General features: G+C 34.2%; 1 protein-coding gene across 1 annotated transcript in view; it reads right to left on the bottom strand.

Moving 5' to 3' along the window:
* Positions 1 to 9321: 9321 nt before the first annotated feature.
* RAD21 (RAD21 cohesin complex component) overlaps positions 9322 to 27301 on the bottom strand; it is a 29763-nt gene continuing 11783 nt past the window's right edge. Inside the window, exons 4-14 of the mRNA XM_074266564.1 lie at positions 26270 to 26369; positions 23566 to 23672; positions 22487 to 22693; positions 22173 to 22298; positions 21807 to 21929; positions 18143 to 18366; positions 16787 to 16955; positions 16305 to 16456; positions 13741 to 13890; positions 11285 to 11368; positions 9322 to 10441 (exon numbers count right to left, since the gene is read on the bottom strand). Coding sequence (XP_074122665.1) covers positions 10250 to 10441; positions 11285 to 11368; positions 13741 to 13890; positions 16305 to 16456; positions 16787 to 16955; positions 18143 to 18366; positions 21807 to 21929; positions 22173 to 22298; positions 22487 to 22693; positions 23566 to 23672; positions 26270 to 26369 — 1634 coding nt within the window. The 3' untranslated portion in view covers positions 9322 to 10249. The remainder of the gene's footprint in view (positions 10442 to 11284; positions 11369 to 13740; positions 13891 to 16304; positions 16457 to 16786; positions 16956 to 18142; positions 18367 to 21806; positions 21930 to 22172; positions 22299 to 22486; positions 22694 to 23565; positions 23673 to 26269; positions 26370 to 27301) is intronic.

The following is a 27301-nucleotide window of genomic DNA, read 5'->3' as shown; positions in this document are numbered from 1 at the left end:
TTAGAAAGGGCAATGAACATATGGGACTAGGATTAGGGGATCAATAAAGGCCTTATTAGCAGATGATAAAAAGTGAGCCTTGACTAAAATTTAGGATTTTCCATTTCAGAAGTGAGAAGAGAGTGCATTGGTATGTTGTTTGAATATCTCTGGGCTTTTTTTTTTTCCCCCAGTGGTTCATGCCCTTCTCTCTAACTCTCCCAGTTGAATAATTTAAAGGTTTTCTTAGCCTCAAGGACAGCTCTTTATCCACTATAATACCATGATCCTCCATAAAATTGAATAAGATTGGAACAATATCTATGCCCCTTTCCCTTTTTTTGTAATATCATTAAAAATTCTAGTAATGGTGCTATTGGGGAGCATATTTTTTCACTGCCTAATAACTCACCACTTCTACTTCTTTAAACAGAAAATCTCTTATAACAATAGTTATAATCAAGCAAAACATAATAATTCACTGACTAACTGGGAAGAAACACCAGCTTTTCCACTTTGGAACAGCTAGGTAGAACAGTGGATAGAGTGCCGAGTCTGGAATCAGGAAAACTCATCATCTTGAATTCACTTCTGATCTTAGACAATTACTAGTTGTGTGATTCTAGGCAAGGCATTTAACCCTGTTTGATTCAGTTTCTTCACCTATAAAATGAGCTGGAGAAAGAAATGGCAAACTACTCCAGTATCTTTGTCAAGAAAATCCCAAATGGGATCATGAAGAGATGGACATGACTTAAATGACTGAACAACAAATGGCTAAGAATGTGTCTCATTCTTCACCTCTAGTACACTATTTCTCTACAATTTATGGAATTAATACTCTTTACTATCCTCCTTGAATTGGTTAAGAATCTGTCAAGTTGACCATGTTTCTATAATTTAGGTGATAGAAAGCATATTCTTAAATTCAGATAGCAGCATAAGAAGGGCAAAGAGCACTCTACTGGGGGCCGACCAAAAATTAGGGCTAAAAATTTGGGCTAACATTGCCGATTTCTGGTCCTTGATAATGTTTTCCTTGACACACTTTCAATGAAAACCCCAAGCCCAAGTGATAGGTGACAAAGCTGAAGGGAATATGGAAGAACCAATATCAGTGTTGCTGGGATCAGAGCAGCCAATATATTTAATAGGCTTATAGATTCAGGGATCATGTGACTCATGGTGTTTTCAGTATCCCAGAGGTATTATTCAAAGCAGGTAGATGTGTAGAGGATCTTATTCCCCAAAAGAGGGCACAGGGTGTCAGGTGTTATTTTTGAGTTTCAATTACTGGGGAGAATGTTATTCCAAAGGCAAGCTCACCAATTATGTTGAAAGAGGAACAAAGAATAGGTTTGAAGAACAAGGCATTGGGATGTGGTTTTGGAAAAAGTGTATTGGGCAAGAGCACATTTAGGAAAAAGCATGCCATGATGCTTTGTGCTAAATCTTCCATACTTCAAATAATATGTCACCTTAGAATGCTCAACAGTCATACACAAATGATCTGGCAATATGGAGGTTAGTCTTGCTCAGGTATGATAGCCAAACCTACACACCATGGCTGACTAAAAGTAGAAACAGAGCATATTTTGGCTTGTGCTTTAGAACTTCTAATCCATAATTGCTCAGGATTGCAGAAAATGTACATTCCATGTTATATATAGAGCTCTTATTCTACTTTAACATAACTATCTTTAGTTTTAGTTTCTACTCTGACCTCCATCTCTTCATTGTCCTACCTTACCCCAAACTCAACATATCCCAAACTGGGTTTGTTATAATTTTTTTTGTCCTTGATATAATAATTATTTTTCTTATACATAGCTCTGATCAAATCATTCCTCTACTAAGCAATCTTTTTTTTTAAATAACTTTATTTTCAAAATATCTGCAAATATAATTTTCGACATTCACTCTTGCAAAACTTTACATTCCATATTTTCTCCCTCCCTTCCCCCACTTCCTCCCCTAGACAGCAAGTAATCCAATATATGTTAAACATGCAATTCTGCTATACATATTTCCATATTTATCAAGAAAAATCAGATCAAAAAAGGGAAAAAATGAGAAAGAAAAAAAGCAAACAAATAACAAAAAGGTGAAAACACTATTGTAAGGGTTAAAAGGCTTCTAGGATCAAGGAATGCAGTTCAAGGCATGTGGGAGGACCTGAGGAATGAGAGGTATTAAGGCATAGGCGAGTTCTATGTGGAGGTGGGGCATAGCCCCAAGAGGCAGTATCTGACCTCAGGTACCATGTCTCCCTCCTTAGAGCTTTTAAAGCCTAGCACGTCTCCCTCCCTCTTCTTGGGCCAATCCCATTATGCCAGGTTCCTAGAGTACCTCCCCTTCCTCAGGATCCTGGGGGAGGGTATAAATATATGCTATCTAAGAATAAAGTTCTCTTTCACCTCTGTCTCCTGGTAGTCTGACTCTGTCGGATCTGGGTTGGTGCTTGAAGCCATGCCAGTGACAGCCGGGCATTAAGAGTAGCTCTAAGGAAAGCTACAAGGTTAGGGTAAGGTAGAGTTAAGAGACCCTACACACTATGTTGTGATCCACATTCAGTCTCTACAATCCTGTCTCTGGGTGCAGCTGGCTCTCTCCCATCACAAGTCTATTGGAATTGGCCTGAATCATCTCATTGTTGAAAAGAGCCATGATGATCAACTGTGATCATCATATAATCTTGTTGCCGTGTACAATGTTCTCTTACTTCTACTCACTTCACTCAGCGTCAGTTCATGTCTCTCCAAGCCTTTCTGAAATCATCCTTCTGATCGTTTGTTATAGAACAAAAATATGAATAACATAGATTATTCATATATCATATCTTATTCAGCCATCCCCAACTGATGGGCATCCACTCATCTACTGAGGAATTTTTAGGAACTGTCTATTATTTTTTGAATTTTGAAAGTTTGGCACCTCTCCAGACACAGCAAATACTATTCCTGTATACTCTCTCTGTGCTGCAGACAAAATGAACAATTTTCCGGTCCTCAGACCTACACTACTTTCTCCTACCTTTAAGTCTTTGCTTAGATTCTTCCATGTTACTAAAATGCTTTCATTCCCCATCTTGTCCTATTGAATGCCTATCATCCTTTTATTCTTATTTTTATTATTTTTTGAGACAGAGTCTCCCTATTTGAAGTGCAAGGACCATTCATGGGTCTGATCTCACTACTGATCAGCATGGAATCATTGACCTGCTCTGTTTCAAACTAGGCCTATCTCATCCTTCCTCAAGCAAATTTATCTTCCCTACTTCCTTGTTCTCCACCTTTATTCATGTCAAACATCATGTGGATACTATAGCTCAGAATTCTCAGATCTATAAGCTTCAGCCATTTCAGCAGGTATTGTAGGTGTGGGTCATCATGCACAACCTTATTCTTTTTTTAAAGCCCATGATGCTCCCTCCTTTAGGAAAACTGATCCTCTCTGAATTAGTATTGACCTTCCAATGGCCCTGTTTGTCCCCCTTTTAATGAACCTGCCATATGATTTTACTTAATAAAAGTTATCTAAGATGCAGCTAGATGGCGCAGTGGATAGCGCACCAGCCCTGAAGTCAGGAGGACCCGAGTTCAAATCTTCTCACAGACACTTAACAATTCCTAGCCGTGTGACCCTGGGCAAGTCACTTAAATCCAATTGCCTCAGTTTAAAAAATAAAATAAAATAAAAGTTGTCTAATTTCAGTATCTAAAGGAGCATAAACCCTTTAAACCCTTTTGGGTCTTTGAAGACAGGATCCATATTCACTTTAAATTTTGTATTTCTACCAGTTTTCAGCATAGGGCTCTACACTTAAAAGACATGACATAAATCATCACTGATGAAAGGCAGTTGGCTCAATAAGACTGGGATCAAAGGGAGGGCTTACATGATGATATTGACCAAAAACCCAAATCCCTTCAGTAACTCCTTTCCTAATTTTTACTTCACATAGGAAGCTGTCAGCAGCCAGAATAATTGCAAAGGGATATGAGCCCCTTTTGGGCCAGATGCCTTCTGGAAATAACTCTCTCTGTGTATCTCTATAGCATAGCTGGCCTGCCCAGTTGGAAAAGCTCAAAGAAATTGTAGGATTCTTGAACAGCAAAATGGTGTACCAGTGAACAGCTGTTGGCCAATTGAAAGCTAATTAATCCTTGATTATAAATCATGACTGATCACTAAGGGCCCTCCATCAGAGCAGCTGGGGTTCTAGAATATAGCCAAGAATTCAAAATGGCAACTTTGGAATGGCTCTGAATTGGACATTTTGCTTCTGTTATGTGTTTTTTAATCCTGTCTCCTAAAAGAGCTATGCTTTTGATTGGATATCTCTATAGAATACTGTCACTATATTTGGAGTGCCAGAATAGTCAGAGAAATTAGGCAGAGAGTTTCACTGGAGGTCCTTCAGCCCACTGGGGAGACTTTCTGTGACTAACTGTTGAAAAGACAGAGACTAGAGTTAAATAAGATGGACAGTCAAGGATGGATTATATCCACATAGTTCAAAGGAACTCTTTAATAGATGAAATTACTGATCCATTTGAGGTTTGATTTGTTACCACAGAAAACTAGTGAGTTAGCCTATAGGCAGTTCCTATCAACTCAGTAATATAAAGAAAACTAAAGCTGTATAGCTTTATTTTATTAATTGAATAATAATAATAATAATAAAACATAGCTCATGAGTCTAGAGGGCTTTGAGATTTCCAGTGTTCATTTATCTTACAAAGACTTTGTGAGGGAGGTGACAGACATATATACAGTTTCAGTTACTTCCTATGATCCAGCTTCATTGGTACGGACATTCCCTCCAAAATGAAACCTATCTAGCAGCAGTAGTAGTAGTAGTAGTACTGATAATGATAGCTAGCAATTATATAATATTATAATATATGGAAAGTGCTTTACATATATTATCTCTTTCTACCCTCATAACAATCCTGGGGGTAGGTGATATTAATTATCCCCATTTTACAGATAAGGAAACTAAGGCTGAGAGCAGTCAAATGACTTGCCCAGGGTCACTAATAAATGTCAAAAGGAAAGATTCAAACTCTGATCTGCCCAAAGCTAATTATGCCAACTTAGTGAAAAGTCAAAGAAGTTCTAGAAGCAAAAAGCCAGGTAAAAAATGAAATGTTCTGAATTGGGATCCCTCCTTAAATGGAGGGCCACATCCTCCAATCAGAGGGACAAATGATGCTGATGGGGCAGAATACCATGACTGAAGGGCTCTTGCAGAATGATGAGTTTCCCCAATGATGAGCTTCTTGGAGCATAATGGAAAAGGAAAACAAGTCTCAGGCAATAAGGAAGCTTGGCAAAGCAGAAACTATATTATAAATGTAAATCTGCACTCTGTGGTTTGTTCTTGGAGAGTTGACTTTATCAAAAACCTTTTCTTTTTTTCCCATCTCCCCAAAAATTTGCCTTCAATTATGATAATGTAAACTCCTTGAAGGCAGAGATTGTCTCCTTTTTTGTACTTATATCCACAGTATTTAGCAGAATGTGTGGCATGTAGTAATAAATGCTTATTATTTATTCATTAAAAGAAATAATCAGTGTGCCTGATCCTACTTCAAACAGGCTCTCCTCCAAGAAGCTGCACAGTGTCCACACCTCAGTAAAACCATCTCGACAGACAGGCTAGACCAGGCTCAGGGTTACCAAAAGGCCTCAAATCTGTCAGTGAGTTAGGGGATGTCTATTCCATGCATGTGAAGACATGGGTGGATGAGAGTAGTTTGTTCCAACAGGCCAGGAAGTTGCTGAAGCTGGCCTCTTGGAGGAGCATGGAGAGCTTGGTCTGGCATTAAAGGCACCAAAGTCGTCCACTACATCTGAGGCCATTTCCAACTCTCCTGACTTTTGTCCTGCCACTAAACTTCAGTGACTCTGGAAGAGAGAGTGAGGCTGACAATTTTGTGCAACTCTACCTCACTTTAATCCAGTTTGGGCACAAATCAAGACATCACCCCATGGTATCATTAGACCTGTTTGAAACTGAAGAATAAACGACGACGACCATATACTACCTAGTATAGATGAACTTTAGAAGACGAATTTTATTTCAGCAGATAAATTTTGTGAGTTAAATAATTTTTTTACAACACTGTTGGTACTTTAGAGTTCAAGTCTTGATTACTTCTTTATTGAATTAAGTTTTCTAACTGATCTTCACTTTTTACCCTCCAATTTATTTTCTGTATGTTTCTAAAGCACAGGTCATTTCCCTTAAAAATCTTCTGTGAATTCCCTATTTCCTCTAGGCAGAAATACAAGTATTGAGACTTTGGATTTTCTTTTCCAACCTACATCACACATCAAGTTGTGTCTTCAGAGTGAGAAATACAACATCTTCCACTCTAGATTCTAAGCATACTCCTAATGGATTGACAGTTTCCCCCCCCCCCCCCGCCACCACCACCTCTAATGCTTTGCCTTGAATCCTATCTTGGGGTTTTCTCCCCAGTGTCAACCACAGTGATTGGAATACTAATATAATCTAGACATTAATATCCAATAGCTTTTACAGAGAAATATTTACATAGAAGACATAGTGAGACCAGATGCTCAAACATTCCCTTCAATACCTGGAAGTACAATGGGGTCCAAGTCTCCTCAGTAACCAAAGACCAGTTCTTTTATAATTGTAAAAGATGAACCTCAAAGAAACAAAATAGATGACACAATCTATGGCATTGTGGGCATGATTGTTATAATTGGCTGGAATCAGAGAATGGGGATTATTCATAACCCCAGCATATAACAGCAACCATTTAGAATGCTTGGAATATCTGATATTCAATCTTCATGGATTACATTTAACCTTTATATTAAGTAAGCTTCTCTTAAAAGGAAGTGGTGGATGATTTACAAGAGTGAAATAGGGAAGTGAAATTTCAAACTTCAGGACTTTTTAAACTCATTAAATGAGGGAAAATAGTAACGTGATTAAACCTCATTGAAGTGGAGTAGACCAAATTTCATTATTACAGGGCTTTTGCACAGGTTGCTGTCAATATCAAAAATGCCCTTCTTTCTCTCATCCTAGGCCTCCCTTTGCTCCCTTCAAGTCTCAGTTCAAGTTCCAACAAGAGGCTGTTTCTGATTCTCCCTATTTTTATCATTCTTCCTATCTTTTTTACTCTTTCCCTCCAATAAATTGTTTTGTATTTATCTATGAACATGCAATTTTTTACCCCAGAAAAATTTAAGTTCCTTGAGGGCAGATGTAGTTTTAGATTTGTTTTTGTATTACCAGTATTTGATTTATATCAGGCAGCAAGTTAGTCAACAAACATTTAGTAGGTATTTACTGTAGGTCAGACATACTATGTTCTGGGGTTACAAAGAAAGGTAAAAACAGACCTTAGTCTCAATGAACTCATATTCATATGGGAAAGAAAACATACAAACAACTGTTTACAAACAGAATAAAATAGGCAGAAGATAATTTCAGAGAGAAGATACTACCACATGGGGACAGGGACCTGGAAATGCCTCCTATAAAAGGAGGAATTTGAGCTATCGATAAGGAAAACAGGAAAGCCACTGAGTGAACATGAAAAAGAGAATTCCAGGCATGGGGTGTGGCTAGTGAAAAGTCTAGGAGGCAGGAGATGGGAGTGTTATGTGGGTGAAAAGTAAGGATAAAACAACAGATCATTTGGAGGGGGAGTAAAGTATAAAGGAGGAAAGAACAAGGATGTGAAAGACTGGAAAAAATAGAGGAGTTGATATTTGATCAGAGGAGTAATAGGGAGTTACTGGAGTGTTTAAATATTTTTAAAATTAAATTATTTAATCATTATTTAATAATAATAAGTAAAAATTAAATATTAAAAGGAGTGTGGAGAGTGGTGACATGACTAGTGATTTGCTTCCAAAGATCACTTTGGCAGATGGGTGGGGGATGAATTGAAGTGGGGAGAAACTTGAGACGGGGAGACCAATCAGAGGGCTATTACTGTGGTGTAGTCAGAATTGTGCTGATATCTCAGACTAGAAAAGTTCTCAGAAGTTACACCAAAGAAATGGAAGCTCTGATGAGTTGTATTTCAAGAGCTTGATAGCATATTTTATTTTGCCAATCTGAAATCAGCCCAAATTCAGAAGATCATCACAACACTATTACGGATGTAATTTTTTTGACCAAGAATCACAAAGAACCAGATCTAAGCTGTGAGATGACTACTATCTGTAAGATATTTCTGTTATTAGACAATTTGAGGTGAACAAAAAAGCAAAAATTTGAGGTATTGTTTATTTTTTTTTCATTAAGAGAAAGCAATATGGTATAAAGCAGTCATTGCACTTGGGCTCAGAAGATCTGATTTCATTTAAGTGTTCAGAAGATCTGATTTCATTTAGTGGTTCTCTCATTTACACTATGAGAGGACTAATCATAAGTTGCCTTCCAGCTATAAAAATTATTTTATTTCAAATTAAAAATAAGAAAAATACAGCTTATAACACAACTTTTATTAGAAAAGTTATACATAACACAGCATCAACTATTTTCAAGAACAATATTAAACCTGATAAGCAACAAAAACCAGACTAACAAAATGTGTAACAAGAAAACTAATGACCTTTCTATAATTAAACATTCAAATTATCTACAATGTCGTCTTTTTACAAAGGGGGAATTCCATGGTTTACAGGCACGTCATGTTGAAAATAAAGCTGCAGTAGCAATTTTATACAATTACCTTTCTCAAGAAATTGAATTATTAAAACAGTAATTATGCAGTCTCACAAATTTTTAAAACATTTCACATAATTTTACATTATTGGGTATATATGGACATCTGAGTCTCAAAAGTTAATCTTTTCCACCAAAGTGCCAACATTTATGCCAGAACTTTTAGTGTAATTTTGCCCTAAAAAAAGTTAAGACATGTTTTGATAATCAACATATTCACATAATTTCTGGTTCTATCTGGTCTGTTAACAATAAAGCCTTTATTTATTTATTTATTTTATTTATTTATTATTATTATTATTTTTTTTTTTTGCTTTTTCATTTGTTTTAGTTTTTTAAATTATAGGAAACCAGGTGCAGGATTTTCTCTTGCAAAGCTATTAAAATAAAGGTCCAAACACAGGAGTGTGCAGTATTGGAAAAATAGATCAATACTAAGACTTATAATAAATATCAGAAAAGTCATTACAGTTAACATAGCATCTTCTGCTTAATAAGTAAAAACTTAAGTGGCTTCCCATTAGTCTGCCCCTTTGATATATAAGACATTTTATAGTTTTTTAATCCTTGATTATTTTCATGATTTGAATGTGCCAAATAAGTGGTTCATTATCTGAAAACTTTTTTTTTTTTTTAAAGGCTTGATTTATAGCTTATATTGTAGCTAAAATTCCTCTAATTCTGAAAGAAAATCTGCCATTGCTTATGCTGGAGTCATAAGACTGACTTCAGTGCTCATACAATGAAACTAAATCCTTTGCTTTGATTATACCAAGCCTCCAATGCAATAATAAAAATGATGGTATCTCTACAATGAGCTAGAGTGACATGGATTTGAACTAAATGATTCAGAGAACACTAGGAATGCTCTTAAACAAGTCTGGCCATTTATCTCAGGCAGCTGTTTCTTCAAGTGCTCTACAGAGATGTTAGCGTCCTGCTAAATCATTGCAAGATTTTCTATGTGCTATAAAACCGATTCCTAATGTTGTAGGAACTACTAAATCTATCAAATGCTGGAAAATTTGACCATGGTTTTCAGACAGCTAGAGACCAGAGCAAAAATCCAATTCTGTTCTTTGAAAAGCAGATGTATGTATGTATGTGTATGTTTGTGTTTTTAAATCAAGTACCCTATACATAATAGGTACTTAATAAATGGTTTGAGGTTGGCAGGCTTTCCCAGAGGTTAATTTTTCAAATGCACTGATGGAGAATTAAGATACATCAAATCATGACTTTTCATTGCAACTCAACATCATTACATGCACCAATATTGCACACATCTGCTCTGAACTGTTAAAATCATTATCTGGGTTTTTGGAAAGTATACTCTAGCAGAATACAAACAAAACCCACCCGAGCAGTTTCCCTTAAAAATGAAGATGGTAAATTAAAAATATAAAAAGGGGCAAGAGATACTTTGTACAGACAAAAAAAAAAAAAAAAATCTAAATTTTCTGTAATGGTCTTATGTGCCCTACACATTGGGGGCAATTCATTTGTACTAGTGAAATAAACACTAGCTATAATCCATTGAGACATTCAAATTATATGGAATCTTGGTCCAGGTGTTGCAACGATGTCACTGTAAGGCTCCTCTTGCTTCAGCTCAATAGCCTGCTGCTTTTTAAGTACCAAGAAGCTGTAGAATTTTGCTGCAGCTTGCTTTCTGTTCGTATTTCGGCACAAATCAAGCAAACTAATAGATTCTGCCCCAGTTTTAGCAAGAGCTCTCTGAAAAGCAAATAAAAGACAGATTCGATAATTTTATAATTTATTTTATAATAATAATTTATTTATTATAATTTATAATTTATAAGTTTTTATAATTTGAGATGATATAAGTTTTCTACATTAAGTCTAAGTCAAATAATTATTAAATGAGGAACAGTACCTACAAATCAATTTTGGCCAAACATAATATATTCAGAGTATTCTGAACTCTGTATCAAATTCAAGTTTATGTATTCTCTTGGGTACAATTTGATGGGCATAATCAGGAAAAGATATTCTTTTGGGCACAATCTAATGGGTTTGGGTACAACCAGGAAAAGAAGCTAAATGATGATCAGATTATTCTGTCAAAAGACCTAAACTATTCTCACAAATCTGGTGGACAAAAATTAAGTCAGGCATAATATATCTTAGGATGACTACAAAGATAAGAAATTTGTTTCCTACAAATTCTAGATATGATATACTCACTCGATATATCTGAATTTCTAAGCTAACAGAAGAAGGACATCATTAGCATCTACAAAGGTTTATTTTGAGAAAAAGCCATGCTGCTAGCTAGGGCCTAGAGTTATGAATAAAACCACCTCGTTCCAATTCACTGGGAGAACTTCCCCGTCTTCATTGGGTAGCATAAAATTCAACAAGAGTTTATACACTTTAGTCACAACATTATTGAAGGTGTTAAAATATTCCAAATGTATTTCAAATTTACATTATGCTAAAAAACAGTTTTCACATAATCATGCCTTTTCATTTTTATCATGTAAATTTTGAGGAAGGGGATCATTACTTAAATCAAACATTCCCTTTTATTCTTCTCTAAAAGCAGATCAGTAATACCTGAAGACCATGAAGCATCTGTTGAGTTCTTTTGTTCCATCTTCTTTCTTCTTGATCCTGATCACCCCCTGTAGCATCTTCTTCCTGAAAGGGAGGGGAAAAAAAAAAAAAAATCACAGCCAAATTAAGACTTAATATTACACATCAACTAACCAAGTTGGAAAAACTAGATATCCCAAACTGAATAATTTCTCCCTTCCCCCAAAAAACTATTGCAGCAAAATATTTAGCACAAAGCAGAAGCTTTATGGGTTCAGCATGAAAGATGGCATAGTCCTTTAAAGCACTTCTGGAAACAAGAAAATGGTATACCAAGATGTCTTTTACTCCTTTGTTTCTTTAAAGGCACACTTTTCTTAAGTTTTTATTGCTACAAAGCTTAGATATATTGTTTTTGAGAACACAGAATACTTTGGTGTTTATTCTGTGTTCTCAAGAACAATTATCTAAAAATGTATACTTGGAATAGCTTTGGCTACACCACAATTCTAGGTTAAAAGTATCACAATATTAAAAATAAACGATAAACACTGGAGACCAAAGGACTGTTAAAACTATAACCAAATTTATGGTTATCATAGGAACCTATAAGGCTACTTTACATTTGTCTAGAGGTTTAAAACATTTCACAAACTTCATCACTTTGTTCTATACAATTAGCAGGGCAGATAAACCTCAATTTCTTCATTTATGATATATTTATCTGCCCTGCTACTTGTATAGAACATGATATAAATGATATATTTAATTAATACATCCAGTATAATAATCTTGGGTCTAATGGCTTCAATTCCAATATTCTTTCAACTAGAGTACATTGGGCATCAAGAGTCTAAATATGATTTTAAAAGATACCAAATAAAAACTCTGCTTAAAAAAAGCTAGACTACCCCCTTTGACTGCTGTATAGCTCAATAAATCTAGTTCCAAGAAAAATAATTTTTTTTCTCTTTTATGAAATTCTATCACTACACAGTAGGGAAACTTATTTCACCTTTACCTCTTGCTTTAGTTTGTCAGAAAATACTTATATATATATATATATATATATATAAAAGTATATGTTGTATAAAAGTATATGTTGTTTCTTTGTGGTAACTCATTAAGCACAATGAGCACAATTAGGAAAGGGTAAAGATTAAAAAGGTTTCTGGATAGGCAAGAGAGGTCCAATTACAACAGAAACTTAAGTTCATGGCCTGTTGACTTCGCAGAATTCCTTAGACCAGTAAAATCAAACTCTGGTAACAGAAATGGATCCTTGCAATCACACACTAATTTAGAAAACTTCAAAATGATTTTTGTTAAATAAATAGCCAACACTCAAAATTTTGCAGTGAATTCAATGCCTTTGCCAATTGTATCTATTTTACATTCAATTTTAATAAAGTTAGAAATCTGCCTCAGAACAGTCTGAAAAAAAAAAAAACAGGGAAAATACACTAGAGCAAAAAGATGAACAATTATAAACAGCATTAAGCGAGGAGACAATCATTTTTAAGAAAACAAAATACAGAAAAGAATTCCTAACTCTGGAAACATTTAAGTGTTGGACAAGCACCTCTATACAACAAAACATCAGGAACACTACATCATAGCACATCAACACTAACATTAATTCAGAATTATCAGTTCATAAAACTAGAGTTAGAAGATACCTCATCAAGTCTAATCCTTTTGCTTTATAAAGAGGTTAAGATGACTTGCAAAAGGGCCCACAGTTAATGAAACTTCAGAATGTGAACCAAGTCTGGTTCTAGATCCAATGCCACATTACATCCCTTTATAGAATTATAGGTTTTTAAGAAAAGGTTATTATGGGTCTAGTTTAGGTAGGCACAGAGCAGTACAAAATTCCCACCAAAAGGCAACCAGATAACAGATTTTGGTGTTTAAAAGGAACAATCTCACTTCAGTGGAACACTTCCCCAAGTACTGATTCAATGTTATTTGGGGAAACAGTATCAAAGTTCATAGCTTAACAGATTAAAAATTTCCAATAAAGACCTTCCACGGCCCTCTTGCTAACAATGAGGATTCACAGATGCTCACAAATGTGCCTTAAAGAGTATTTCATTCCATTCCTTCCTCTTCTAGGCTTTACTCTCTTACCTCCCCCAAAATGGGGACCCAACTTTTAAGCTTGAATATACATACACAAGGACTTTCTTATGCAGTAATTTCCTTACATCAAAAAGATACTTTGTATCTTCTTCCTTGTATCAAAATATCTCTTCCAAATGACCACCTTTCAAATGCTTCAAGAAAGCAATTATGCCTCCCTCATACCTGCTTTGGGATAAATATACTCTTAAATTTATTTTAATTTTTTCTCTCAAGGAGTGACAGTAACTTTAGATGTTCTGTATCAGTTAATATAATTTACACATTTAAAACAAAACCATAAAGTCATTAGGAAATAGAATAAAAATGAATTTGCCAATCTTTTTTATTACCTCCTCCTCCTCCTCTTCTTCCTTATCTTTCTCTTTTTCCTTTTCTTTCTCTGGCAAAAGTTCCAGCTCAGGTATTAGCTGACAGATATTTGGAGGCTCTTCTGGAGGAAGTTCTACAGGTGGCATTTCCAGCTGCTGCAACTGTTCAGGCTGGTATTAAAAGAAATGATGAGAAGTAATGTAAATGTAACAGGTTAGTTAAAAATAGATGAAGCATTCAACAGAATACTGGGTTCAAAGAATAAGAGTTCTCAAAAAAAAAAAAAATTAAACTATTAATCTTATGAAAGATTGTTCCAAATCACACATAAGAAAAACACAAATCAACACTGAGTTTCACCTCATAATTACACAGGTGGCAAAAATGAAAGAGGCAAGAATGATTCTAGTTTGGAGGGATCCAGAAATAACAAGCACAAAGTTAGTGGAATTGCAAATGAATTCAACCATTCTGTAAAGCCTTCTGGAAGTTATGCAAAAACAACTAAAATATCCATACCCGTTGACCCATACATCACAAGGCTAGCCATATACTCCAAGGTCAAAGGTAGCAAGGTCTCAAATATACTAAAATAGTCAGAGCAGGACTTTTAGATGACCACTGATTATGGAATTATTGTGATATATTAATATTATATTGATAAGAATTCAAAATACAGGAAGACTAATATGAACTGAGGGGAAATTAAACAAAACTAGAAAAATAACATGCAATTAGAAAAATGTAAGTGAAAAAAACAGATGTAAAACTGAATGCTATGTTAAGACTAAATTTGTTCCAGGAAAACAGAAAAGTAGGGAGACTTGGGATATGAAATATATATATCCTGTTAGATGTGGCTTCTGCATTGCTTTGTTTTGCTCAACTGGTTGTTAATCTAGAATTTTTAACAAATGAAACTAATATTTAAATAAAAATATTTAAATAAACATCTGTAAAAATAATAGAAGGTCAAATTTTCTTACTTTTCCCTTCAAACCTAAGTCTACAAAATAATGATTTTAATATGAATACCTTTTTCCTTAAAGGCAAATTCAGAAGAAAAAAGTTCCAAGTAAAAATTCTGCCAGCTGCTTTAAAAATCATTAAGAAAAAAAGGCAGTTTTTCAGACACACAAAAATTTATATGGCAAATATTTTAACATAGGTTCAAAACAATGCCATGACCAAAACACTATGTCCAACTAAATGGCACATTACTGTTAGTGATAAGAATGAAAAATTGTCTTATACTATTACAATGTTTTAAATAATTGAAAAGTTGGGAAAAGCCCAAGAATAAAGTGAATAGTAGAGGCAACTAATACTATATGTGCTCATATTTGCAAACCACGTTCCTCGTAACAAATAAGTTGGTAGTAGCTCAAAAGAGCTTTTTAGTAGAGCCATCAAAAAATTTTAAAGAATGGAGTGACCCACTTTCAGGGTTAGTCTTAATTTCTTCTCTCAGCTTTAGCATCTTCTGTTAAAAATACTTATGTTATAGAAGAATAGTATTCTGAAGAAAAATTCAAGAAGCTATGTTTTAATCCAAATTTAAACTGGGACAATGCAGAACCTGCTTTTATTACAACTCCTGACCACCAGGCGGCACAGAACAGTGGTTCTTATATAATCAAAATAAATCTGAAAGACCATTTCTCTATACAGGCTAGGCAAAAAAGGCCTCTTGCTACTAGAGAGTCTTCTGCTAATAAATTCCATTATCATAAGCTATTGTTAGGGGGATCAAAAAATGAAAAAGAAGAAGGTAGACTTTTAGCACACATCATTTCCAGCTCCTTAAGCTGGGTAAACAATAGCATCCTGGAAATTGCTAACTCCTCAAAGCATACTCTATCTTCAGTAATACAAAGAAACAGCTACACAAACTCCTCAAAGCATACTCTATCTTCAGTAATACAAAGAAACAGCTACACAAAATTTAGGGTAATTTATGAGAGACCACAGATATCGCCAATCCTCAATACCTATATAAGAACCAAGCAAAATGAAGAGGAAGCTCTGTTTTAGGTCTATTAAATGCCTCACTTCATCTGTATGGTTTTCCACATAGTCTTTTAGTTTGGGGAACAATCTCTGCTAAGGATCAGGGACTTCAGATCTGGAGAATCAGGAGTAGAACTGATGAGAATAGGTAAAGAAAAAAAATCCACATTTGATCATAAAAGCCCCAAAGAAATAGGATACACCTCAGATTTTTGAAAGGACCTAGGTTTGCATCAGTTTAGAGGAACCTTTTATAGGGATAATTCTTTCACCAATGCAACATAAGTCTGAGGTATCACTGAAAAATCAAATGACTCTCCCCAGGATCACACAAACATTATGTACAAGTAAACTTTGTAGATCTTCCCAACTCAAAGGTCGGCACTTTATCCATTATGTCATGTTCTTTCTCTTAAATTTTGTTCTTTTATTTCTTTCCTTTGTCAACAATACTTATACTACGCGATATCCAACATGCCTCTCCTAACAGAGACTAACCATATTCAAATTATCAAAGAGGTAGTGTAGAAAGAAAAGCCAAAATCTTTTTGCTATACACAGGACATTTTCTTACAGGTAACACGGGTTCTGGCTCAACTTGCTGTGCCTTTCGTTTTACTCCTGTCTGAGGTGGTGGAGGCGGCATGACAGATTCATCCAAATTGGTTCTGCTGCCTTCCATGATTGATTCCTGTAGGTGGCTTGGCTCTTCTATAATAGGTTCATCTGCAAGCCATCACATAAAGATTAGAAATGATAAAAACTTGAGAGGCCTAATTCAATATTATTTCGTTACCAACATGAAGCTATTTCAAGGCTGAAAATGTTCTATTTTATGCTATTACAGAAAATCACTATACTGTTTCATCTAAAGCTAGTACTCTCCCCTCCTTTATAAAATTTGACTTTTGTGAAACATATATGGCCTGCAAAGCAAATATTTTTTCTCTTTCTATTCTTACTTATTCAAAGAAATTTCATTCTACAGTCAGCTTATATTCAGACTAATACAGTAATTACCCATGCATTTCAAACCTAAATAACTACATTACAAACCAATAACATCATGTTGCTGCTGTTGCTGTTGTTGTTGCTGTTGCTCCTCTCTGGGTACCTCTGGATTTTCAAAATCTTTGAGGAATTCATCCAAATTATCTGCTTCTCCACCTTTCCTCCTTTTCCTAAGATCTTCTGGCACAAGAGGTGTGAGACAACGAGTAAAGAGCTAAAAAAGATGTACATTAAGCATAAACAACTTGTTCTACATCATACCTCATATATCCTGTAATAGTCCTCAATTCCAACAAAAGTTTTCAAGTGATTATCCAAGAAAAATATACTTTTCTCTTGTAACCTTCAAACAGATAACTCTGTATACATACTAATTATTTAAAATGATAGAATACATTAGGGCCAACAATTAGGAAATGACTAAATGCACACCAAAAATACAATAGTAACCCATAAAAAATGACTAATGTAATGAATACAAACATATGGAAAAAAGAAGAAACAGTATTAAATCAAGAGAATATGAATAATTACACATTGATTACAAATTAAAAAAAAATAACAAAGGCAAGAAAGATCACAGATTGGGATTAAATACCCTAGAATAACTATTATGTATTCTATTTTGTTTTTTTAACATCACATTGATTTTCTTTCTTTTTTTTTCTGAGGCTGGGGTTAAGTGACTTACCCAGGGTCACACAGCTAGGAAGTGTTAAGTGTCTGAGACCAGATTTGAATTCAGGTCCCCCTGAATTCAAGAATGGTGCTCTATCCACTGCACCACCTAGCTGCCCCCCCTATTCTATTTTGTTTTAACACTACACAATCAAAACACAAATAGCTATGAGTTTTAATTGGAGATTTACTCCAGGTTTTTTTTTTTTTTTTTTAGCCTTTTTGAGTATCATGTATGATTTAAACAAAAAGTATTTGCAAATATCTAAATTATTACTAAAACAATAACAATGTAATGATTCTAAACCAAAGCAAAAAATAACAAAATAAATTTTTAAAAAAGCCTAAGCATATTTTAAAACAATGTCTGGCCATTCTAATAAGGAAACTTTTTGTCAAATTTATTGTTTTTTGGACAATGCCAAAACATACTAGTGGAATGAAATGGAACAAGTATCAATGTCAAGTGCTGTGTTAAGCATTTTACAAATTTGGTCCTTACAATAACCTTGTGAGACAGAGATGCTATTACATTCTCCATTACACTGAGAAACTGAGACTAACAGAGGTTAAATGACTCTCTCAGGATCACACAGCTATTAAATATCTGAGGTGTGTTTTAAATTCAAATCTTCCTGAAGTCTAGTATTTTATCCATAGCTCTATTAGCTGCTTCTGGTCACCCAAAGACAATCAAAATCATTTGACAGATTCAAATATTACCTTCAGTAGTCTATTGTTCCATAAAGGCTGAGCAGGCAAAGAGAAAAGTTTTTCTACTCCTCCAGTCTCTTTCCACATCATCAATTTTTTGGTGGGTGGAGCCAGGTCCAAAGTAGTGACAATATCGGAGTAATCACTTAGCTGGGCTCTAATTGTTTTGCTGTCCAGCTCTTTTACGCTGTCAACAATCAGCTTCCTCTTTCTTTTGGCTTTTGTCTCCTTGACTAAATTGACAAAAAAGAATGTTATGTTGAAACAAATTCAGAGGCAAAATGTAGATACTAAAACAGAATGAAGTAGTTATAATTTATTCTGCATATATAGTTTGAAGTACTTTGAATATTACTAATATTAGAAAATTCAAAGATGAAATTGGGTACAAATAATGAAAAGTTTTTACAAACAATATAATTACAGCATTTGTGGATGGAAGTCACCTTAGAAATCAACTAATCCCAATTTTTCATTTTACCTATGAGGAAACTAAGCCCAGAAATGATGACATGCTCAAAGCCACATGACTAATCAAGCAGAGAGACCATCCAAACCAAGCTCCTGTTGCCAAAAGTGCATTTTCCACAATGGCACTATAAAACAGAATTTATTTGGTGGTTCTACACAATAATTTGTTCAAAATAATGAAACTGAAGTATTAAGATTCCTCAAGAGCCAAATAAAATAGTAAATTACATTCAGGGAAGGTTTTGTGTTGCATGTATTTTGTTTGCAAATGCAGTACACTTCTGTGGATTTTCAGTTAACCAAAACAGCAAGAATATCCTGCTTTTGTCAGTATGTGTGTGCCCTGGACAAGACATGTATTTAATTTCTCTGGGCTTCAGTTTTCCTAGAGATACAACAAAAGTATTGTTATATCAGAAGATCAAGTTCCCTAGCCTATAACCTTACAATCCATTCTTCAATCACTGTAGGCAGTTTACTGCAATTTCATCGCAAATCTTGTTTGAAAGCCATTTTCTTGCTTTTCAAATATTTAGATTAATGGCCTCATTTTATGCACAAAACAAATTCTTTACTCTTGATAATCCAAGATCATCTTGTGACTAGCAGTGCCTTACCAATTAAATTAACATGTTACTAAAATAAAATTTTAGAAATTTGATTACAACTACTGATTAGAGAAATGCAATTCTCTAAAGACAACTCTGAGATACCACTACACATGACAGGAACAAATAATGATGAATGTTGGAGGGGATGTGGGAAAACTGGGACAGTAATACATTGTTGGTAGAGTTGTGAAAGAATCCGGCCATTTTGGAGAGCAATTTGGAACTATGCCCAAAAAGTTATCAAACTGTGTATACCCCCTTTGATCCAACAGTGCTACTACTGGGCTTATACCCCAAAGAAATACTAAAGAGGGGAAAGGGACCTGTATGTGCCAAAATGTTTGTGGCAGCTCTTTTCGTAGTGGCTAGAAACTGGAAAATGAATGGATGTCCATCAACTGGAGAATGGTTGGGTAAATTATGGTATATGAATGTTATGGAATATTATTGCTCTGTAAGAAATGACCAACAGGATGAATTCAGAAAGGTTTGGAGAGACTTACACGAACTGATGCTGAGTGAAATGAGCAGAACCAGAAGATCACTATACACTTCAACAACAATACTGTATGAGGACGTATTCTGATGGAAGTGGTTATCTTCAACATAAAGAAGATCCAATTCACTTCCAGTTGATCAATGATGGACAGAAACAACTACACCCAGAGAAGGAACACTGGGAATTGAATGTAAACTGTTAGCACTACTGTCTATCTACCCAGGTTACTTATACCTTCGGAAGCTAATAATTAATGTGCAACAAGAAAACGATATTTACACACATATATTGTATCTAGGTTATACTGTAACACATGTAAAATGTATGGGATTGCCTGTCATCTAGGGGAGAGAGTAGAGGGAGGGAGGGGAAAATTTGGAAAAATGAATACAAGGGATAATGTTATAAAAAAAAATTACTCATGCATATATACTGTCAAAATATTATAATTATTATAAGAAAAAAAAAAAGAAATTTGATTACAAAAACTACAGCAGTCTCGCTGTGAATTCACAAAAACAAAAACCAAAACCACAAAAAGAAAATTGAGCTTTAATTTATACCTGCATTATTTTCATAGGAAAAAAAAGATTCATGAATGGGGATTTCTGAGTTATCTATAAATACAAATCTTCTCCTTAGAGCTAGAACCTAGATATAACCAAGAAGTGTCATTTCAACAGTCTTAAGGTAATCTTTACATAGGTTCTTGACAGCCATTCATAAGCACTTATTTCCATTACTGTGTGTAGAAATTATAGGAATAAAATAATAACTTCTGAAAAGTATCTGTAGGCCTAAACAGAGAGGGTTGTTGAAGTCATTTTAATCATTCCTGACTCTTCATCATACAACAATAGTTTACCATTTTTTTCTCTGACCCACTATACAGATGAGGAAAACTGAGGCCAACAAGGCTACGCAACCAAGGTTAAATTTAGATTCAATGATATCTGTAGCTATCCAGAGAGCTTTTTACTCTATAGTTATTGATATTTTTTGCACCTTTTTAATTCATGCTGGAATGTGCAAGAGCAAGAAGCTTCTTCCTAAGTTTAACCTTTCCTTTCTTTCCTATTCTTTTTACTCTAGTTCCACTCTTCTAAAGACACTTGGCAATTTTTGGTTTTGGAATTAATATCCGGTATTTAAGTGATGGCAAAAAAAAGGCAATGATTCCTAGGGGGTAGAATGGGGATGGGAATAGTTACTCACCCACCAATAAGAACCACTTTTTTAGTTAACTTGCCTTTTTGACCAACTGTTTCCAGTTCCCTCAAACTAGAACGGGAAGCATTTACTTTTCTACCAACATAAAGAAACTACTGGTAAGGTAGAAAATTTTTACATCTCCCACAAATATCTAGCCTAATTAGTTTATGTTAAAAGGTTAATTGTACTGAGACAAATTAATATCTAGAACGACAAATCCCAAAACAGCTTATTTTGGATTACTCATTTTAATTCTGACATGAAACAATGCTTTAAAATTTCTCTGTTGTACAATTTTAAAAAAATTGTCATACATTTGTATGCCCCTTTCAATTTTTACAAGCATTTTATCACCAATTTTCTTACCATCCTTTGTACTTATATTTGTAACATTCATTTCTTTTAGAGCTTTACTTAGCACTGCATTATTTACCACCTTCCTTAAGATACAAATCTAATATGCTCTTTAAAAAATATTCATTTCCATAAAAGTAACTGCTAGGTTATTGTAACACGGGATTGCCTGTCATCTAGGGGAGGGAGGGGAAAATTTGGAAAAATGAATACAAGGGATAATGTTATAAAAAAAAAAAATTACTCAAATTTAAATTTAACCTCTTTCAAGAAAATCTTGCTTCTCTAATAAAATTAGATATTCCAGGGTCAGGGACAGTGTGTTATACTTTGTATGCATCACAATGTTAGCACAAAGTATACACCCAAATGAGAAATAAGGATTTAAGGTCTCATAGTGGCAAGTTAGATTAGTACACCCAGGGTCTCTTGACTTCTATTCTATGCTACCAAGACTCCTATATTCATTAACATTATCTAAAATTTCCATCATCTAGAATAGTCAAAATGTATTTTATTTACTCACCAGTGATGTCAATAGGCTCCAAAGCAAAAGCTTCCTCTTCATTTGGAACAAGTGTTGTTTGATCAGTCATAGTTGGTAATGGTTCAACAGGGTCTACTGAATCTGGACTATCTGGTCCACCCACTTTTAAAAACAAAAACAAAGACACACACAGTTATTTCCACCAAAAATCCCAAAGCCAATATCACTTGGAATTTCCCTATGAAATATAAATTTCTTTAAGACAATCAACTCTCAGAATCCAACTATACATAATCCTTTCCTCTCAATTCCTTTACCCCTCTTTAAAAATGAATCCTGGCATGAAAGGAGTGGGGGGGAGGGGAGGGAGAGAGAGGAAATACATTCAAAAAGTAGCATGCTTACTTGATACATTGTCATCATCATCCATATCATCATGCGCAGGCTGCTCTGGCATCATGACCCCTCCTTCAGAGAGGGCAGGTGGATCATCAAATATGCCTCCATCATTATTACTTATTAGTTTGTCATCTGAAAATAGTGAAAAAAATTAAACTATAATGTCAAAGTGAAGTTGAATTCACAACCACCCAACTCTTAATACAAAATGGAAAATTCCTTAAATAACTTATACTTGATATAAATTTCCTAACTTGGTACAACTAAAAATGTTAATTGTAATCTGAAGAACTAAATTGAAATCATCTTTTTGAACATACCCAGTATACCACCATCATTTCCCTCTCCAAAATTGTCATCCTTGTATTGGTCTTCATATTCTAGGTGGTTGATTTTTTCATTCAGGTGGCTGGTACTTTGTTCAGGTTCCAATAAAAGGTTAGAAGCACTAGTGCTCACTAACATGTCATCATCTTCAAATGCACTACCTTCACGCATCATTTCACGATCATCCATCCCAAAGTCACCTAAGAAAGAATTTAAATATACATTCACTAAAAAAGTATTTTATATGGATAAAAAAATTACACTTAATACAAAACATGTGTGTATACATGTTATATAATATATTATAATTTTGCAAAGAAATACATATGCACCCAAATTTTATAGTTATGTTTTACAATACTATGACTACCAAGACCACCGACTTGTTTAGAAGCAGTTAAAAGAGAACTTTTCAGAACTTTCTTTTTAGCGAATGTTAGATCTAACATGTGGTTTAGCAAAGAGAAATTCAGACAAGGTAAATAAGATGAACTAAGACTATACACATATAGTGTCTAATATTATGCACAGAGAATGAAATACAATATTTCTTTGATGAAAAGGTATTACTTGATACTTTTATTTAGTATGATATCATTTGAGTAAGCATAATTCTTACTAAAATATCTAATAAGATATATCTGAACGGGGACCTAACAAATATGAATCAATCAGAAATCTGCAGGGATAGAATTAAATGAGAACCCAGAGAACAATTTATATAACAATATTGTAAAGAAAAACAAAATTTGAATGAGTTAAGAACTATGAGCAATAATACTATGAGCAATATAATGACCAATCACAATGGTAGGCTCAGAATAGACATTTTTAGAGGGACACAGTCAATGTAGGAATTTGTTTTGCCTTACTATACAAATGTGTAAAAAAAGATTTTGTTTGGCTTTCTCAATGGGTTGAAAAAAAAAAAAATCCATATAGAATCAATTGCCCTTCCCAGCACCATCATATCCATTTACCTTAACCAACCCCCCAAACCTCTAACTCATTAGAAGTTATGGATCATGTTTCTTTCACTTTTTTTGTTTTTAAGTTTTTTTAAAATTATTACCAAAGTCATTTTCCTGGAGGATACTGATGTTTCCAACTTCTTCTCTCATTGTAATCTCTTCCACTCTACTCTGGTTAAGGCTGAACTGCTGAGCCACATCAATGTCACTTTAAAGAAAGAGAAAGTAGAAACTGCTTAAGACTTTTTCAAAATAGTACACTGAGCTAATATATTAACCACTTCAACAAATATTTCTGTGTTATGGAGAAAAAATGCCAAGGCTCAAGCAAGACCAAGAATATGTACAAACAGAACTGATAGGCTCTTATCATTTGAACCAACTTGTATCAATAAGCAGCAAAATTTGCCAGATCTGATGAACTAGTAGCAAAGTTCCATCGGGGAGAATATAATAAAATGCTAGCAACTTCAAGAAGTAACTACAGCAACACGACACCACTGTAGAACTTATAATAAAATATCTTATATAGGTATTAAAGAACAAAATAGTGGTAAGAAAAAACATCACTGAATTTAAATTATTTATTTTGTTGGTCAAAATTGTTTTGGAGCTTGCTTTGAGGAAAGAACAAAAATGATCTTGATAAGCCAAGGTCACTATATCCAAATAAACTTTCCAAGGGAAGTATAAGCCAGGTTCAGCTTGGTACATCTGTCTTCAATTCCTAGTCAAATACTATGACATATTATTAAGGAATGACTTGAGACCATGTAGAAAGCAAAGTGATTAAAGAGTCAGAACAAACTAATCTCTTATTTCCTTTTTTAATAGGACTACTGGCAAATTGGTAAGTTTTCTATAGAGACAACATATGTAGATGTCAGCAAAGCAAAGAGACAAAACCTTGCATGTCGTTACTCTTATAAACAAAATGGAAAGATATGAGTTAGATAACTGTGTCCAAAAAACAATCAATGATAGATTGAAGATCCTTAGCCTTGTAATGTTTAAAATTTCCTTTACATAATTGTAAAGGTACAATGAGAGACTCCCCTTCATTGGCGTTCTTTAGGAGAGATTAAATAACCACTTATTGGAAGGAATACATAGTTATGGTGGTATGAAATTCTTTCCAAGTTGAGATTCTGTGCTTCTCACCCAGGACAGAAAACAGTATGTATGTATGTATGTATATATGTGTATGTGTGTGTGTGTGCGCGCAGAATGTATTATTAGTATTATAAGTATTTAGAATGTTAAAGCCCAGAATAAGCTGAATCTTGCAATGAAAAGTCAGACCAAATAAAAAGGTATAAAAGCTTGTGAGCATGTTAGAGCAAGTACTGGTTCACCAAATAGCAGGTCTTATTAGCCCAATCTCATTTTCTTTGACAATTTCAAAACTGTCAGTTAACTGAATAACCTAAGAGAATTTCAGTGGGTTCACTTCAATTTCAGTAAGGCATTATGTCAACAATGAGAGAACTAAGGAAAAGATGAAATGATTATAAACTTGGGATGGTAGTCTAAACAAGCAGAATCAAAACTATATTTGACCCAGAGGAAAAAATGATGTCTCTAGTAGAGCATCCTAAAGTATAGTTTATTTAACATTAATAACAAATAACTTGAACATACTTGTAGCACATTTATAAAATTCATAAATGACATAAAGCTGGGAAGGACAGTCAATAATCTGAAAAGTAGATTCAGCATAATCCAAAAGATTACAATTAATCTTTGGCTGCACACTATCTAGAATGAAGGCTATAGTCCCATTGTACTCAAGACAGCTGAGAATCTATTATAGATACTATTTTAGGATATACTCCTGTTAAGATGGAGTACAACCAGAGGAGGGGAACCAGTATGTAAGGAAATGGAAATTATCATGTAAAAGACCAAAGTATCAGGGATGTTCAGTCAAAAGACTGGGGATGGGGAAGGTTAGACTGGGGAGCTGGAAAATGGATAGGAGAGAAAAGGAGAATGTATGATACCTTTAAATAGTTGAAGACTGATACCATGTAAAAGGAGGATATAATTTGCTTAGTTCTATCTTAGAGGGTAGAATTGAGACAGGCAAATTTGGTTAGTAAAACAAACTTTCTATTAGATGCATTCAAAAGTGGAGTGAAGTTATTTTGAAAGATTAAGTGCTACATGATTAGTGATATCCAAAAATGGAGGTTGATTAAGGGAAGCTGTAGAATTTCTGTTAAAGAATAGGTTGGCCTCAGTGACTTTGAATGTCTTCTTAACTCAGATTTTCTATGATAATCTATCCAGAACTTATACGTTTTTTTAAGTCTAATCATGCTATAACAAAACTAGAATGAAGCTGAAGTTCCATTTCCTAAATTAGTCTGGCATATCTCAAGCTAGGGGAAAATTTCTAACAATTTCCCTCTTTTATTTACTCATATCAAACGGCTTTAGGAAATGAAATGAAACATGAAAAGAAATGCATACTTTAGTTTCTAGTAAGACTGCTTCCATAAAAACTGTATTCATGTGCTTATAGAAAATTTTCATTTATAAAGATGACTTAACCTCCACTGAATCATCAGAACTAGCATAACCCTTGTGGTATGCCATTTAGCCTATCCTATGCCAGCTAATATAAAACAGTGGTCCTACAAACCAAAGTGATTAACAGTAAAATCACAGCATGTGCACCTCTAAGATAATGGCTGTATAAAAAACAATGCCAAGATTTTCATTCAGCTAAAAGATAGTATTGGAATGTACCACTTTACATATTTAGTAGGCAAAGCCAATAATAAATAATAACAATCATACTCTAAATCAGGCAGTGGCTGATCAAAGTCATGGAATTCCTCAGGTAAGGTGATTGCATTGTAAGCAGCTTCCCGATTTTCTTCAGGCAAATCAACAACACCTAAAAAAAGACAAAGTCCAGTTAGGAAGTAGATTACTACTTAATTTCTAGAAAACAAAAGATGAAGGCAGTGAAATTTCCTGGACAAAATAATATAAAATATCTTGCTATATATATGGTACTTTTAAGTTAAGACAGATATTCTTTAAAAGCTGCTGGAGGCATAAAAAAAGTTAAAATTGTCTTCTCCAGGATCAAATAGTCACTATGCATAAAGAGATAAGACACAAAACTAGATTTTCTGGACTCTATGGATGCATGTCACATGTTAGGAGATGTGAATTTAGGGCAAGCATTTTAGCATTTCAATAATTACCTTTTGAAGTAAAAATCAATTGTGCAAAACTTTATAACTAAAAACTGCAAACCACCAACCAAATTAACCAAAGCTATGCCAAATAATTCATGGGTCATGAATAAAGTAACAGCAAAGTACAATTACCTTTGAACAGTATGACAAGAAACATTTCTTTGCTCTAAGGAGTTCTCAGAATCAAGACTAAAAAACAACAGTTTTGGATGTTGATAAAGGACAAATTATCTTAGCCTTTAAAAAAGGAGTTCTTAAAAACTTTTTTAAAAATGAGTTACAGCTTTTTTTTTTGGACAACTACATTGTGGTGTAACTGGCTTCCTTTATAAGTAATTGTACACATTCTATTTTATGCATTTAAAAACATGACTTTGAAATGGGATATATTGACTTCACCAGACCACCAAAGGGCTCCACATGACATAGAAATACTTTAGAAAGTTTCTTCCTATTAACTATATAACATTATTTTAAAAAATCTGCACTTAGAGAGTATAATGGTTAATCAGATTTATAATTTTAAAATGATTTCTAAAAGATGACCATCAAAATCTGTTTTTCAAATACTGTTTTATTATTATGAATAGTTTAGAATATCATGTACAGCAACCAATACAAA

This window comes from Sminthopsis crassicaudata, chromosome 1 (assembly GCF_048593235.1).
Source record: "Sminthopsis crassicaudata isolate SCR6 chromosome 1, ASM4859323v1, whole genome shotgun sequence".
Taxonomy (NCBI): Eukaryota; Metazoa; Chordata; class Mammalia; order Dasyuromorphia; family Dasyuridae; genus Sminthopsis; species Sminthopsis crassicaudata.
The sequence above is the reverse complement of the archived record's forward strand: the minus strand, read 5'-3'. Positions and strand labels throughout refer to the sequence as shown.